Below are 17,973 nucleotides of genomic sequence, written 5' to 3'. Positions count from 1 at the left end.
CCTGATGGCCAACTCTGGCTGCTATTTCTTATGTTTTTATGTTCTTACAAGGGGATATTGAAGCAGAGACATCATATTATTGAAAAGGGAATTGGATAAGGATTGGAAAAGGAAGAATATAAAAGGTTATGGGGGGTGGGGGGGAAGAACAGGGTTTTAGGATTAGAGTAGACGGCTCCAATTGAAGAGCTGGCACAGGCACGATGGGCTGAATGGCCTCCTGTGCTGTAAATTGCATGGGCCTGAAATTCCGAGGGTGGCGCCTTAGTGGAGCAAGTGTTGCCGAGTGGACTGCTAACTCAATACGGAGACCCCTGTCCCAAATCCCAGGGGTGGGTTAGTTTAAATGACCAGGGTGGGGCGCTAACTCTGGCATCTTGTGAATCCCACCCCCCCCCCCCCGCACCTTCGCCCCACTATTGGCTGCCGTACCTTCAGCCATCTGGGCCCCACACTCTGGAATTCTCTCCCCAAACCTTTCTGCCTTTCCACTTCCCTCTCCTCCTCTTAAGACCCTCCTTAAAACCCACTCCACTTTTGTTCACCCCTCCCAATATTTTCTTCTTCAGTTTTGCACCCAATTTTTTCCTCACTACTCCAAGAAGTGCCTTGGGACATTTTTCTACTTTGAAGGCGCTATATAAATGCAAGTTGTTGCAGTATTTTCTTCAGTGAGGACAAAGGGCTCGATTTTCGCACCCTCGAGCGGGTGCGTTCGTGGCGGGGGGGGGGGGGGCTGTGAAAATCGGGGATTCCCGGGGCGGGTCCGGAGCCCGGCTCCAACCCGCCTACTTCCGGGTTCCCCAGTGACGCGCTGACATGCGCGTGCAGCCCCAGCATGTGGGACTCCCGCCGGCAATTAAAGCCATTTACAGACCTGATTGACCTGATATTTTAGGAGGGGTGGGATTTTGAAATGAACTGGGACTGTTTCCCGTACTGGGGGAAACACTCCCAGTTCAAATGGACGTATTGCAGCCATCAGCCTGTGGCAGCTGTGAAGGTCCATTTGACAGGTGGGACAGAGGGAGACCCTCACTCATTGCAGGAGGCCACTCTGTCACTTTGGACAAAGTTTGGCCTCCACCACCCTCCTCCTGACAAGAAAATTCACAAACTTGCACACTTACCCCGGTTTCCAGATCCCGGACCCCCTCAAACGTACATCTTCCGGATGGGGGCCGCTGTAGCTGCAGTCATGACCTCCTTGGAGGGCGAACAGCATCACCAGCCTCGCCGGCCTCGCCGTCCACCTCTGACACGTGGAGCTCCACAACACAGTGCTGTGACACATCCACCTGCGCAGCAGGAGGGAGGGCAACCGCAGAGAGAGATGTGTCGCAGAGGGCACTACCCTCGCCACAGGGTCTACAGACCGAGGCTCAGCCTCCTGGACCTCTCTGAGCAGCAGTGCACACGAAGGCTCAGAGTCACTCGACATGTAGTCGTGGACATCTGCAGCCTCCTTCATGTCGAGCTGCTCCCAGCTGGCCCAAGCACCATCTTCTTACCTTTCGCTGTCAAAGTCACCACTGCCCTCAACAACTTCTCCTCCGCATCCTTCCAGGGTGCCACCGGGGACATCACCGACGTCTCTCAGTCGTCTGCACAAAAGAGCCCTGCAAATACACCTACACCCACTCTGCAGTGACGCAATGGGTGGCATCAGTTGTGTGTCTTCATGGTGATCCTCAGGAAAGGGTGTTATTGCACAAACCAGACAAGATTCGCAAAGTCGTGGCAGTAGTGGTGCCAATATAATATGTTATGTGAGTTGATCAGAAATTAAATATAGGTAAGCACCATGACAAACCCTCAAACACCCTTGTGCAGCCCCTTCATGCTCATGATACGTTTACCTTACACTTCCTACTGCACATATCTGATGCATGCTCTGTGGCTGCAGCACAGGTAGTGGCAGGTTGAGTGAGGCTGACCGTGAAAGAAATGCATGAGAGGGTGAGTATGAGATAGAGCCATGAGATTGTATGAGGATTGGGTTGAGTGGTAGTGGTGGGATGAGTACTGGCGAGGTGAGTGAGTGCAGGTAAGATGAGGATGAGATTTGAGTGGGTGTGAGGGGTGATGTGACAGAGTAGTGTTGGCAGTGCAGAAGGAGATGTGGGGTGGGGGCGGTGATGTGGCAGCCGGAGTGTAGGGGAATGAGTAAGTGTACTCACTTTGGCTGACCTACTTAGGTCATTGGAGCGCCTCCTGCACTGTATGCAGGTACGCGATATGTTGGTGGTGCAGGTGACCTCCTCTGCCACCTCGAGCCAGGCCTTCTTGGTGGCAGAGACAGGCCGCTTCCTCCCCCCCTGCCGGGGGGGGAAGATCTCTGTCCTCCTCCTCCTCCTCACCCCATCCAATAATACCTAGAGTGAGGCATCATTAAACCTGGGAGCAGCCTTCCCCCTGGGCTGTAATTTGGATTTGCTGTAATTTTTCCTATTTCCTGCAGCATCAGTCAGTGGAGGACTGCCCCTTTAAATAGGGCTCCTCCAGCTGACAGTCTATGCTGCGCATGCACAGTCCGCCCGCTGCGCAGCTTTCCAGCGCGAAACCCGGAAGCAAAGGTAAGTGGATCCAATTAGCCTGTGATTCCGTGTGGAGCAACCCGATTTAACTGGGCGCATTACCCACGCGTCCAGTTGACTCCCCCGCTGCTAACCGGCCGCCCTCCTAATATCGGGCCCAAAAACTCAGAACAAAATTTGTGATGACGACTAAGAACAAAGTTCGAGATAAAGAGACGGGAATAAAATTAAAATCCTTTATCTGACTGAAACCGGCACTGGTCGGTAGTTCACAGCTTTTTAGAACAGATGTTGGAAATCAAACTGGACAAGTTAAGTCTCCATTATTATCAAGGCCCCAGTTTCTTGTGGCCTTGTGAGGAATGTAACAATGGCCCAGAATTTGCTGGAATGGGACATATCACGGTGTGCCTGTTTGTTAGATATTTTTCTTGCCCTTCAGCTCAAATTTTTTGGGCCTTAAGTTGCTGGAAATGCGAGCTGATAACGGTGAGGTCAACAGGGCATCTGGGATCTTGGTGAACGATGGGCCCAACATTCTATCTCCTTAACAAATGAGATTTGAAGATAAAGAAACAGAGGAACGACGGAGAAGAGGATAGGATGAATTCGTGTCAAATTAGATATAGAAAGAGAAATAGAGGGAAAGAAAGATTGGATTAAGAGAAATTTTAAATTTTAAAAACCTCCAGGAACAATTTGCTACCTATAGTTTCAATTGTTCCTTTTCTGGGCCCGAGAGTTTGAGTGGATTTGCAGGAACATAAATCTCCTCATTAAAAGGGTCCTTACGCCGTTGAGTACCAGCCCTAACTTTCTGCGGCGAGTTTAATTTGTTTTAACAGTGCAGAAACAGCAATTTCTTGAAACTCACGGGGAGGTTGAGGGCGAGCTGCCGTTTTTGCGAAGCTGACGGTGGAACGGGGCAAATCGTCCAGCAACTTGTGGCAATTCACAACTCATGGGGTATCTCTTCCTCGCCACAAATTGCTGGGTTATTTACACACCAATAACGGCATGGTTAAAAACGCTGTTATTTTCCTAGCAAATTCTGGGCCAATATTTGGGGGTATTTTACTTTGAAAGAAACCCTGGTAGGGAGGGTGGAGCCCTGAAAGGACAAGGGCAAAAAGACGGAAAGCGAAAACTGAAATATTTTTTTTCCAAATTAGAATATTTGGCGACGGATGACTAAGCTGATGAGGTGATTTTACAAAATCAGACTCCTGCTCATAACAGATAAGAATTGACAGCGAGCGGCTGTCTGACCCTGCGATATGCACAAGGCTTTCAGGAGCGTGATTTTGTAAAGTTGACCCCATAAAACTTGAACTAAATTTCTTCTGAAGGCTACAAATAAATTTTGAGGTCCAGAGACGAGAGTAAAACTTTTAACATTATTTCCAGGACTGTGCCAACATTACAGAAACATTAGACAACCAATCTCCTATTGCAGTTGCAGTTTGGTCAATAGACTGTATCCTCTTCATGTCGTTCTTTGACAACCTTTCTGGCAGTTGTACATTAACGAGATGTATTTGCTTTTTCCTCTCTTTTTCTGTCCTTTGTCTCCTCGTATTCTTTCTTTCCTGTGATTGCTTTCCATTTTTGAAACATCGCTCTCTTTGATCAATTTTTTTTTTTATCCTGTCATGGAATTCAATAAAATCCCTGCTGATTCTAATCTTATAGGGTTTGTGTAATGGATTACTTTTTAATCGCAGGGACCTTAGCTCGCTGGTAGCACTCTCGCCTCTGAAGTCAGACGATTGTAGTTTTAAGTCCCACTCCAGACTTGAGCACATAATCTAGGCTGACACTCCAGTGTGGAACTGAGGGAGGTGCCATCTTTCAGATGAAACATTAAACTGAGGCTCTGTCTGCCCTCTTAGGTGGATGTAAAAGATCCCATGGCACTATTTGAAGAAGACTAAGGGCGATCTCATGGTATCCTGGCCAATATTTATCCCTCAACCAACAAAAACCGATTATCTGGTAATTTAACTCATTGTTTTGTGGGACCTTGCCCTGTACAAATTAGTTGCTGCATTTCCCTACATTATAACAGTGACTACACTTCAAAATTACTTCATTGGCTGTAAAGCGCTTTGGAACGACCTGAGGTCATGAAAGGCGCAATATAAATCTTCTCTCTCTCTCTCTTTCTTTCACTTTCTCTTTCTCCGTTGTATTTTGTTCTTTTTCTTTCTTCCTTGTATAGAGTAGGTGGATTAATAGCAGGTGGTGTTGTATAGGGTCCTTCTTTCTATCTTTTCTTTTCCTTTCCTTCCTTCCTCAGTCTCTGCTTCAAACTGGGAGAGACACCCACTGGTAAAACAGCCGATTGTCTCAACCTCGAACCAGCCCTCGATTGCAGTGACTTCATTACATCGTCCCCTTCCATTTGCCTGTCAAGCTACAAATGAATGTTTTCCACTGATTGGAAGTCAAAGTACACCTCGAGCCAAGGGCCAGTGACGATTGAAGACCCTGGAAAGGTTTCACGCACGATGAATACATTTTAAGCTAGACCAGCTACAGCTGTCATTACAGTAACTAAACTAACCTGGTTCAGTTCACGTTAATGAGAGGGGTGAAATTATGTTCAGATATGTGTTTACCGCACTTAAATGTGTGGAGTGTAATTCATAACAACAACAACTTGCAACAACGTCGTAAAACGTCCCAAGGTGCTTCACAGGAGTGATTATCAAACAAAATTTGACACTGAGCCACATAAGGAGATATTAGGACAGGTGACCAAAAGCCTGGTCAAAGAGGTAGGTTTTAAGGAGCATCTTAAAGGAGGAGAGAGAGGTGGAGAGGTTTAGGGAGGGAATTCCAGAGCTTAGGGCCTAGGCAGCTGAAGGCACGGCCGCCAATGGTGGAGCAATTAAAATCAGGGATGCGCAAGAGGCCGGAATTGGAGGAGCGCAGAGATCTATGGGTTGAGCTAAGAAATAAAATAGGGGCAGTCACACTACTAGGAGTGTACTATAGATCCCCGAATAGCGAAAGGGAGATAGAAGAACAAATATGTAGGCAAATTTCTGAGTGCAAAAATAAGAGGGCAATAATAGTAGGGGACTTCAACTACCCTAACATCAGCTGGGATTCAAACAGTGTGAGGGGCACAGAGGGCGCAAAATTCTTGATCGGTGTCCAGGAGAACTTTTTTAGCCAGTGCGTGACAAGCCCAACAAGAGGGGATGCAATTCTCGATTTAGTCCTGGGAAATGAAGATGGGCAAGTGGGTGAAGTGACAGTGGATGACCATATTGGGGATAGTGACCACAATTCAGTTAGTTTTAGCATTATTATGGAAAAGGACAGAGTTATATCAAGAGTAAACGTTTTAAATTGGGTAAAGACAAATTTTACAGATCTAAGAGGTGATTTAACAGAAGTGGACTGGACACAACTACTTTAGGAGAAATCAGTGGCAAGCCAGTGGGAGGCACTAAAAAGTGAAATTCTACAGGTACAATGCAGACACATCCCCTCAAAGAAAAAGGGTGGCTCTGCCAAATTTAGAGACCCCTGGTTGTCTAGGAGTATATGGGACAAGGTAAAGCAGAAAAAGAAAGCTTATGACTGTCACAGAAAACTAAATACTGCAGAAAGCTGAGAGGAGTATAGAAAGTGCAGGGATGACGTAAAAAAGGAAATAGGGAAAGCAAAGAGAGGGCACGATAAAATATTAGCTAGTAAGATTAAAGAAAACCCAAAGATGTTTTATCATCTTCAGCTGCTTCATCGATGACCTTCCCGCCATCATAAGGTCAGAAATGGGGATGTTCGCTGATGATTGCACAGTGTTCAGTTCCATTCGCAAACCCTCAAATAATGAAGCAGTCCGAGCCCGCATGCAGCAAGACCTGGACAACATCCAGGCTTGGGCTGATAAGTGGCAAGTAACATTCGCACCAGACAAGTGCCAGGCAATGACCATCTCCAACAAGAGAGAGTCTAACCATCTCCCCATGACATTCAACGGCATTACCATCGCCGAATCCCCCACCATCAACATTCTGGGGGTCACCATTGACCAGAAACTTAACTGGACCAGCCACATAAATACTGTGGCTACAAGAGCAGGTCAGAGGCTGGGTATTCTGCGGCGAGTGACTCACCTCCTGACTCCCCAGAGCCTTTCCACCATCTACAAGGCACAAGTCAGGAGTGTTATGGAATACTCTCCACTTGCCTGGATGAGTGCAGCTCCAACAACACTCAAGAAGCTCGACACCATCCAGAACAAAGCAGCCTGCTTGATTGGCACCCCATCCACCACCCTAAACATTCACTCCCTTCACCACCGGTGCACCGTGGCTCCAGTGTGTACCATCCACAGGAAGCACTGCAGCATCTCGCCAAGGCTTCTTCGACAGCACCTCCCAAACACGCGACCTCTACCACCTAGAAGGACAAGAGCAGCAGGCACATGGGAACAACACCACCTGCACGTTCCCCTCCAACTCACACACCATCCCTACTTGGAAATATATTGCCGTTCCTTCATTGTCGCTGGGTCAAAATCCTGAAACTCCCTTCCTAACAGCACTGTGGGAGAACCTTCACCACACGGACTGCATCGTTTCAAGAAGGTGGCTCACCACCACCTTCTCAAGGGCAATTAGGGATGGGCAGTAAATGCCGGCCTTGCCAGCGACGCCCACATCCCATGAACGAATAAAAAAATAGTACATTAAGAACAAGAGGATAGCTAAGGAAAAGATGGGACCTATCAGGGATGATAAGGGTAACTTGTGTGTAGAAGCAGAGGATGTGGGTAGGGTTTTAAATGAATATTTTGTCTCCAAATTCACAAAGGAAAAGGATGATCCAGACGTAGTAGTTGAAGAGGAGAGGTGTGAAATATTGGATAAGGTAAACATTACGAGAGAGGAAGTATAGAGGGACTGGAATCCTTGAAAGTTGATAAGTCACCAGGGCCGGATGGATTGTTTCCTAGGCTTTTGAAGGAAGCCAGGGAGGAAATAGCGGATGCTCTGAGGATCATTTTCCAATCCTCACTAGATACAGGGGAAGTATCAGAAGACTGGAAGACTGCAAACGTAATACCATTGTTTAAAAAGGGTATGAGGGAAAGGCCGAACAATTATAGGCCGGTCAGTCTTACCTTGGTGGTGGGCAAACTATTAGAATCAATGCTGAGAGATAGGGATAAACTGTCACTTGGAAAGGCATGGTTTAATCAGGGATGGTCAGCATGGATTTGTTCAGGGAAGGCCATGCCTTACAAATCTGTTTAAATTCTTTGAGGAAATGACAAGGAGGATTGATGAGAGTAGTACAGTGCATGTTGTCTACATGGATTTTAGTAAGGCATTTGACAAGATCCCACATGGCAGACTTTTCAGAAAGGTAAAAGCCCATGGGATACAGGGAAATGTGGCGAATTGGATCCAAAATTGGCTCAGTAACAGGAAACAAAGGGTAAAAGTCGATGGATGTCTTTGCGAATGGAAATCCGTTTCCATTGGTGTACCACAGGATTCAGTGTTGGGTCCCTTGCTGTTTGTGGTATATATTAATGATTTGGACTTGAATGTAGGAGGCATGATTGGCAAATTTGCAGACGACACAAAAATTGGCCTTGGATAGTGAAGAGGATAGCTGTGGACTCCAAGAAGATATCAATGGGCTGGTGGAGTGGGCGGAAAAGTGGCAAATGGAGTTCAACCCGGAGAAGTGTGAGGAAATGCACTTAGGGAGGGCAAACAGTAAAAGGGAATATGCAGTAAACAGGAATATATTGAGAGGGGTAGAGGAAGTGAGAGACCTTGGAGAGCATGTGCACAGGTCCCTGAAGGTGGCAGTACAGGTAGATAAGGTTGTGACGAAGGCATACGGAATGTTCTCCGTTATTAGCCAAGCTATAGAATACAAAAGCAGGGATGTAATGATGGAACTGTATAAAATGTTGGTAAGGCCACAGCTGGAGTATTGTGCACAGTTCTGGTCACCACATTACAGGAAGGACGTAATTGCTGTGGAGAGAGTGCAGAGAAGATTTACAAGAATGTTGCCAGGGCTTGAAAATTGCAGCGACGAGGAGAGATTGGACAGGCTGGGGTTGTTTTCCTTGGAGCAGAGGAGGCTGAGGGGAGACTTGATTGGGGTGTACAAAATTATGAGGGGCCCAGATAGAGTAGACAGGAAGTACCTGTTTCCCCTAGTGGAGAGTTCAAGAACTAGAGGACATAGATTTAAGCTGATTGGCAGAAGTATTAGGGGGGAAATGAGGAAAAACTTTTTTACCCAGAGGGTGGTGGGTTTTTGGAATTCGCTGCCCGAATTGGTGGTAGAGGCAGGGACCCTCAACTCTTTTAAAAAGTACCTGGATCTGGACCTAAAGTGCTGCAGGGCTATGGACCAGGTGCTGGAAGGTGGAATTAGAATGGGCACTTGGTTGTTCTTCGAGGCGGCGCGGACATGATGGGCCGAATGGCCCCCTTCTGTGCTGTATCTTTTCTATGATTCTATGGTTCTATCTTGGAGGGTTATAGGGCTGAAGGAGGTTAAAGAGATAGGGAGGGGTGAGGCCATGGAGGGATTTGAAAGCAAGGATGAAAATTTTAAAATCGAGGCATTCCTGGACCGGGAGCCAACGTAGGTCAGCAAACACAGGGGTGATGGAAGAATGGGACTTGGTGCGAGTTAGGATGAGGGCAGCTGAGTTTTGGATGAGCTCAAGTTTATGGAGGGTGGAAGATGGGAGGCCAGCCAGGAGAGCATTGGAATAACCCAGTCTGGGGGTAACGAAGATACGGATGAGGGTTTCAGCAGCAGATAAGCTGAGGCAGGGGCAGAGACGGGCGATGTTACGGAGGTGGAAGTAGACCGCCTTCGTGATGGAGCAGGTTGTGGTCGGAAGCTCATCTCAGGTTCAAATAGGACGCCAAGATTGCGAACGGTCTGGTTCAGCCTCAGAGAATGTCCAGGGAGAGGGATGGAGTCGGTGGCTAGGGAACGGAGTTTGCAGCTGGGACCAAAGACAGTGGCTTCGATCTTCCCAATATTTAGTTGGAGGAAATTTTTGCTCATCCAGCACTGGATGTCAGACAAGCAGTATGTCAAAAGAGAGACAGTGGTGGGGTCGAGGGAGGTGGTGGTGAGGTAGAGCTGGGTGTCGTCAGTGTACACGTGGAATCTGAGGTCATGTTTTCGGATGATGTCGCCGAGGGGCAGCATGTAGATGCGAAATAGGAGGGGGGTCAAGGGTAGATCCTTGAGGGGACTCCATAGGTAACAGTGCAGGAGCGGGAAGAGAAGCCATTGCAAGTGATTTTCATTCAATATATTGCCTTGTCACCCTTGCTCTGTGTGAAATGTCGTTGGTAGAATTGTCTCAGCTTAGCGTTTTCTCAATGACGGGCACAATACATCAAAGTTACTTGCAATTGCTGAGAGGGAATTGAATGTAAATATTGCATTAAGAATTTCCATTTAGGAATCATGAATACTTTTTTTTTAACTTGAATCATAAATTGCATGCCAAGTTTGTCTCTAAAAATTTATTGAACATCTAGCTTTACGAGATTTACCAGAATGGTCCCAGGGATGAGGGACTTCAGTTACGTGGAGAGACTGGAGAAGCTGGGCTTGTTCTCCTTAGAACAGAGAAGGTTAAGGGGAGATTTAGTAGAGGCGTTCAAAATTATGAAAGCTTTTGATAGAGTAGATGGGGAGAAACTGTTTCCACTGGCAGGAAGGTCGGTAACCAGAGGATACAGATTTAAGGTAATTAGCAAAAGAACCAGAGGGGAGCTGAGGAGAATTTTTTGTTTACACAGTGAGTTGTTATGATCTGGATTGCACTGCCTGAAAGGGTGGTGGAAGCAGATTCAGTAGTAGCTTTCAAAAGGGAGTTGGATATATACTTGGAAAAGGAGAAATTTGCAGTGCTATAGGGAAAGAGAGGGTTGGGGGAAGGGAGTCTATTTTGATAGCTCTTTCAAAGAGCCAGTACAGGCATGATGGGCCGAATGGCCTCCTCCTGTGCTGTATGATTCTAGCTGCCTTGGATTGAAACAGCTGCCCCTTTTTCGCTGACTGCTCTGGGTTTTAGTGTGCCTCAGAGTTCTGTAGTACCCAGTGTATGATACACATAAACCATAATAGATAAGACATTACAACAGCTGTTGAATGTGTGGTAGGATTAGTTTGGGCAAGCGTTTGCACATTTTCAGTGATTTAGGCCAGTTGAATCAGGTTCCTGGTGCGTACAGTGCCAAGCTGGCACTGCTTAGCAGTCTCACTCGTGCTGCGTTTTACAGTAGGATCTGTAGTGAAGCAGTTTGGATTCACACCAATGCTATAATTCTAGTATAAAAAACTTGAGCTCATCCAAAACTCTGTATCCTGACTCACACCAAATCCCATTCTCCCATCACCCCTGTGCCCACTGACCTATATTGGCTCCCGGTCCAGCAACGGCTCGAATTTAAAACCCTCATCTTCGTGTTCAAATCCCTCCATGGCCTCACCCCTCCCTATCTCTGTAACCTCCTCCAGCCCTACAACCCTTCGAGATCTCTGTGTTCCTCCAATTCTGGCCTCTTGCGCATCCCCGATTTCCTTCGCCCCACCATAGGCGGCTGTGCCTTCAGCCATCTAGGCCCCAAGCTCTGGAATTTCCTCTCCGCTATTGTGGAGAGTGTGCATGGCGCCTTTCCCTCGCAAAGATGGCATCTGTACCTCAATCATTCTCTTTCTCAACGATAGCCTCCGGGGTTCAGCGTCTGTGTCCAGCTGAGCAGAGCTTGGAGAGGAGTGCACCTCCTGACGTGGACTCTCCACAGCTGCCCCTGCCACCAGCGTCTGCTCGTGCACGCTTGTGAGTGGTGAATCACCAGATGACAACCCAATTCCACCGTTCCCCCCCTCCTCCCCTTTAACCAGTACCCACAATGCTGCCTCCTCTCTCGATGGCCGAGTTTGCCCCTGCATAGGTGCAGGTGGAGCAGTCTTTGTGGGGGGGGGCCCTCACGGGCTCCAAAACTCAGAGGTCGTAGGCCGAAAGCATCTCAGCAGTCAGGTCAAGAACTACCTCTGCTGAAGCCACAGGGGATGCAGCACGTAGAAGCAGTAGCAAGAGAAAGGCTAAGCAATTGTATTTCACCAAGGGTAGGCACAAGGGTGTTTGATCAGCTGTCATCTTGTTAATTTATATATATTTTTTTGTTATGGCACATTAAATTTAATAATTATCACCACCACTGCCACGTCTTGGTCGTTATTGAGTCCCTTTTGTGAATTCGTCCTTTCATGTGCTTCATCATGAACGCCAAGACATGATGCCACCCTTGGGTGCGCATAGAATGGGTGTATGCGTGGTTGAAGGACTGATTTGTGCAAGCGGAGGTGGGAGGGGTGGGTGTTGTTGGTGTTTGTGGTTGTTCCAGGCGGCCTGAGTATTTGAAAGCCTTCAATTTGCACGTCTCATTATGAGAACCTGTTAGAGATGAGAGTGTTGTTATTTTCCTTTCTTGTTCCAGGGTCTGCAGGTGCACTGTAAGGACTGCGCTCTGGTCACTAGCTCCGGACACCTGATCGGGAGCCGGCGAGGCGCCGAGATCGACCGCGCGGAGTGCGTCATAAGGATGAACGACGCACCGACGCGGGGCTACCAGGAGGACGTGGGCCAAAGGACCAGCCTCCGGGTGGTGGCTCACTCCAGCATCCAGCGGCTCCTGCAGAAGGGCGGCGAGCTGCTCAACGCCAGCCGGGACGCGGCCTTCATCTTCTGGGGCCCCAGCAGCTGCATGAGGAGGGACGGCAAGGGGCGGCTTTACAACCACCTGCTGCTCATCCACCGCATCCTGCCCAGGCTGAAGCTGCACACCATCACGCGGCAGAAGATGCTGCACTTTGATGAACTCTTCGAGAGAGAGACCGGGAAGGACAGGTACAGGGGCGGGGAGGGTTGGGTGGGGGGGGGAGGATTGTTGAAGCCCGCGATCTGCCGTGCAAATCTGGAAGTCCCGTTCACCCATCACCCTCCTGTGCGCAACGACCTATACCGGCTCCTGGTCCGGCAACACCTCGATTTTAAAGTTCTCATCCTCGTGTTCAAACCCCTCCCTATCTCTGTAACCTCCTCTAGTCCTACAGCCCTCTGAGATCTCCGTGCTCCTCCAATTCTGGCCTCGTGCGCATCCCCGATTTTCATCGCTCCACCATTGGCGGCCGTGCCTTCAGCTGCCTAGGCCCTAAGCTCTGGAATTCCCTCCCTAAACCTCTCCGCCTCTCTCTCCTCCTTTAAGAAGCTCCTTAAAACCTACCTCTTTGACCAAGCTTTTGGTCACCTGTCCTAATATCTCCTTAAGTGGCTCAGTGTCAAATTTTGTTTGATAATCGCTGCTGTGAAGCACCTTGGGATGTTTTTACTAAGTTAACGGTGCTAGATAATTGCAAGTTGTTGTTGTTGAAGAAGGATATTAAAGGGGTACAGGGAAAGAGCAGAATAATGGGAGTGGAGTAGGAAGCTTTGATGCATAGGGATGATAGGCTGAATGGCCTCCCTCTGTGCTGAAACCTGTGCATTTTCCGACTGGGTAACCAGTCACCTGGCACCAATCATCAACGGCCAAACAACATGTGACCAACGAGCCCAGGCATCTTACCTGCGGCACTCAGGCCTGCGTCTCACCTGCGGCACTCAGAACTGCGCCTTACCTACGGCACTCAAGCCTGCGTCTTTGCTGCGGCACTCTGGCCTCCCAGCCCCTTCCAAGCTCTGACCATCTGACCCTAGAAGGCCAGGCAACTAGGTTTCCATTTGAGCTCATAACTCTTGCTTGCTGGGTTGCCCTCTTTCAATCTTGCAGGCCTGGAGGGTTTGAAGAGGGCTGTTCTTAATGATGTTGCTTCAATTGTGAAACAGAACACCAAGATCTGTTAGCATCAGAGGGTTAAATTACGAGGACAGCTTGCATAGACTAGGCTTGTATTCCCTCGAGTGTAGAAGATTAAGGGGTGATCTAATCAAGGTGTTTAAGATGACTCAAGGATTCAATAGGGTAGATAGAGAGAAACTATTTCCTCTGGTGGGTGAGTCCAGAACACGTGGGCATAAAAGAGTAGTGGAAATCTGGAACTCTCTCTCCTCCAAAAAGCTGTTGAGGCTGGGGGTCAATAGAAAACTTCAAAACTGAGATTGACAATTTTTTGTTAGGTATGGGGATTAAGGGATGTGGAACCAAGGCGGGTAAAAGGAGTTTAGATAAAGATCAGCCACGATCTAATTGAATGTTGGAACAGGCTCGAGGGGCTGAATGGCCTGTTCCTATGATCCGATCAGCAACTCCAAGAATGCAGATTAACAAGAATATGGGTTTAAGCTCTAACTGTGTCCCCCGAGTCTCAATAGTACGACCCGTGAGAATAAAAGGTTGGACATCCCTGGATTAACCCATTAACAGGGGTACTGGCTTTACTGTAACTGAACAAATTTGTTTTTATTACGCAGGATGGGGGGAGGGATTTTATTTACTGACATTCCACAATTCTGCTCACCTTCTCAAGAAAGAAAGAACTCGCCTTTATATAGAGCCTTTCACATCCTCGGACATCCCAAAGCACTTCACGCCAATTAGTTATTTTTTGAAGTATAGTCATTGTTATGTAGGCAAACGCCGCAGCCAACTTGAGCACAGCAAAATCCATCAGGCCACAATGAGACAAATGACCAGGTAATCTGTGTTTGCTGATGTTGATTGAGGGATGAATATTGGCCAGGACACTGAGAGAACTCCCCTGCTCTGTTTCGAATAGTGCCATGGGATCTTCATACATCCGCCTAAACAGGCAGACGTTAGTTTAACGGCTCATCCGAAAGACGGCATCTCCGACAGTGCAGCACTTCCTCGGTACTTGTCAGCCTAGATTATGTGCTCAAGTCTCTGGAGTGGAACTTGAACCCACAACCTTCTGACTCAGAGCCAGAGTTCCCTGTCCATTGATTGTAGTTATGCCGCAGCTGATACCGAAGCAATATTTCAGTGAGCGAGTGGTCAATCTATGGAACAGGCTCCCTCGGGAGACGGTGGAAACAGTATTGATTCGTTCAAATGCAAATTAGATTAGATTTCTTTCAGAAAATAACATTTTGGGATACAGTACATGAGTAATTTGAGACACAACATGAGGAAACTGTCCATGCTTGGGAGAAATGGGTGACTTTGGACTTATGGTTCCCAAAGCTCTCGTCAACAAAAGCAACAATAACTTGCAATTTTATAGCAGGTTTGATGTAGTAAAATGTCCCAAGGTGCTTCACGGGAGCATTATCAAACATAGAGCTACATAAGGCGATATTAGGACAGGTGACCAAAAGCTTAGTCAAAGAGGTAGGTTTTAAGGAGCGTCTTAAAAGAGGAGAGAGAGGCGGTGAGGTTTAGGGAGGGAATTCCAGAGCTTGGGGCCTAGGCAGCTGAAGGCATGGCCACCACTGGTGGAGCTGGAGACCTGGAAGAGGTTATAGAGGTAAGGAGGGGCGAGGCCATGGAGGGATTTGAAAACAAGGATGAGAATTTTAAAATCGAGGCCTTGCCGCATCGGGAACCACCAGGTCAGTGAGCACTGGGGTGATGGGTGAACAGGACTTGGCATAAGTTAGGATATGAGCAGAGGGGTTTACGTCGCATCATGGCACAGAGATTTAGGGAGGGAATTCCAAAGCTTAGGGCCTAGGCGACTGAACAATGATGGAGCGATGAAAATTGGGGTTGCGCAAGAGGCCAGAATTGGAGGAACGCAGAGATCTCGTGGGGTTGTAGGGCTAAAGGTATTTACAGAGGTAGGGAGGGGCGAGGCCATGGATGGATTTGAAAACAAGGATGAGAACTTTAAAATCGAGGTGTTGCTGGACTAGGAGCCACTGTAGGTCAGCAGGCACAAGAGATGATGGGTAAACAGGACTTGGTGCGAGTTAGGATACGGGCAGCAGAGTTTTGAATGAAAGTGGAGCCCAGGAGGCGGTCCTCCCAAGTTTGCACTCCATTTAAAGAATCAGGCCCTCATACCTTACAGCCCAACTGCACCACAGATGACACCTGACGGCATATGTAAAAAAAAAAGGAGGGAGAATGACGCACAGGACGAAGCAGTAATTAGGGAGCAAGACTTGGAACTGTGAGCTGGGGACAGTTTCAAAAGGCTTCTGCGTCATGGTCTTAAACAAAGAGCGAGTGAGGAACATCGCCCACAGCCCATGTTCTATTGTAGCACACTTGCTGGGGTGCCAAGTTCCCATGACAACAGAGTAATCTTTACTTCAGAAAAAGTGTTTTGAGTAGGAAGTGATGATGCTCACCAGATTTAATTAAGAACATAGCTGAGCACCCATTGACCCGATGGTGACCAAAATATCCAAGGCTACGCCTTTTCTCATTTCATAAAAAATATCTTGGGCAAGTTTACAGTGACGAATGTTCTCAACTGCAGGAAAATTGCCAATGAGCAGATCTTATTTCTTAAGTTATTCTCAAAGAATTAGTTGGGGTCTAAGTTACGATTCTGTTGTTGTCCATATTTGGCTGCTGCTTTTAAGGACACTTAAGGATTGGGTTAAGGAAAGGAGAAAACCCTCCAGGAAACCCGAAAGTTTTCCCGAGACCCCTGTTGGAAATGTGCGTGTGTGGAGATTGGACGAGGAGAGGATTGGCCTCGGCCAAGGTGTCCTCTTCCTCCTCCCCCCTCATTGACCGGTGACCTATCGACACTCGGTGTCCAGGCTCATGCTCACTTGTAAGGAATCTTACAACACCAGGATATAGTCCAACAGTTTTATTTGAAAATCACAAGCTTTCGGAGGCTTTCTCCTTCGTCAGCATCCCACTCACCTGACAAAGGAGAAAGCCTCCGAAAGCTTGTGATTTCAAATAAAACTGTTGGACTATAACCTGGTGTTGTAAGATTCCTCACATTTGTCCACCCCAGTCCATCACCTGCATCTCCACATCATGCTTACTTGGGTGAAGGCGAGTTTTTGGCTAAAGAAATTGGAACATAGGAACAGGAGTAGGCCATTCAGCCCCTAGAGCCCGTTCCACCATTCAATTAGATCACAGCTGATCTGTATCCGAAATCCATTTACCCGCCTTGGTTTCATATCCCTTAATCCTTACCTAACAAATTCTAAAAATCTCAGTTTTGAAATTTTCATTCGACCCCCAGCCTCAACAGCTTTTTGGGGGAGAGAGTTCCAGATTTCCACTGCCCTTTATGTGAAGAAGTGCTTCCGAGCATCATATATGAATTTGTAGCTTAATGTCTGCCAGCACATTCTTACTGGGTCATTGTTTTATTTATTTTGTACCATCTGTATAGTATGCAAAAACAAAGACTCAAAAAATCCTATTCTCATGAAATGTATCTACGTGCTGAGTTCATGGAAATAATTATTTGTTAAAATGTAACATTCAGAATCTATTTTATTCTGTGCACATTAATGTATTTGGAAATTGATATTAATCAATGGAAGCTGAGGGGGAGGTAAGTGAGTGAATGCATATATAAACATAAATATATAAAATTGCAATGACCTGATGGGACAAACTACAGCCAATGTGATATCAACTACCAGGTGTACATAGGAACATAGGAACAGGAGTAGGCCATTCAGCCCCTCGTGCATGCTCCGCCATTTGATAAGATCATGGCTGATCTGTGATCTAACTCCATATACCTGCCTTTGGCCCATATCCATTAATACCTTTGGTTGCCAAAAAGCTATCTATCTCAGATTTAAATTTAGCAATTGAGCTCACATCAATTGCCGTTTGCGGAAGAGAGTTCCAAACTTCTACAACTTAGCAAAGTTGGGAAAGAACGGGGAAATAGGACTAACTGGATAGCTCTTACAAAGAACCGGCACGGGCTCGATGGGCCGAATGGCCTCCTCCTGTGCTGTAACCATTCTGTGATTCTATTCTATGCTATCACTGCTGTATGGCCTACTTCTAATGTTAAGGTGATGCCCCCTTGTTCTGGACTTTCCCACCAGAGGAAATAGTTTCTCTCTATCTACCCTATCAAATCTTTTAATCATTTTAAACACCTCTATCAGATCATCCCTTAATCTTCTATACTCAAAGGAATATAAGCCTAGACCACGCAATCTGTCCTCATAATTTACCCCTTTTGGCCTCGGTATCATTCTGGTGAATCTGCGCTGCACCCTCTCTAAGGCCAATATAGTTTTACTAAGGTGCGGTGCCCAGAACTTTTCTTTTTATTCGTTCATGGGATGTGGGCGTCGCTGGCAAGGCCAACATTTATTGCCCATCCCTAATTGCCCTCGAGAAGGTGGTGGCGAGCCGCCTTCTTGAACCGCTGCAGTCCGTGTGGTGAAGGTTCTCCCACAGTGCTGTTAGGTAGGGAGTTCCAGGATTTTGACCCAGCGACA

General features: G+C 47.3%; 1 protein-coding gene across 1 annotated transcript in view; it reads left to right on the top strand.

Annotated features, from left to right (window-relative positions):
• The window catches only part of st6galnac5a (ST6 (alpha-N-acetyl-neuraminyl-2,3-beta-galactosyl-1,3)-N-acetylgalactosaminide alpha-2,6-sialyltransferase 5a), a 119,646-nt gene that overhangs the window by 66,370 nt on the left and 35,303 nt on the right, over positions 1 to 17,973 (top strand). The window contains exon 7 of the mRNA XM_067990918.1: positions 12,062 to 12,471. Within this exon, the coding sequence (XP_067847019.1) occupies positions 12,062 to 12,471 (410 nt within the window). The remainder of the gene's footprint in view (positions 1 to 12,061; positions 12,472 to 17,973) is intronic.

Source organism: Heptranchias perlo, chromosome 9 (assembly GCF_035084215.1).
Source record: "Heptranchias perlo isolate sHepPer1 chromosome 9, sHepPer1.hap1, whole genome shotgun sequence".
Classification (NCBI taxonomy): Eukaryota; Metazoa; Chordata; class Chondrichthyes; order Hexanchiformes; family Hexanchidae; genus Heptranchias; species Heptranchias perlo.
Note: the sequence above shows the minus strand (reverse complement) of the source record. Positions and strands in the feature narration are given on the sequence as shown.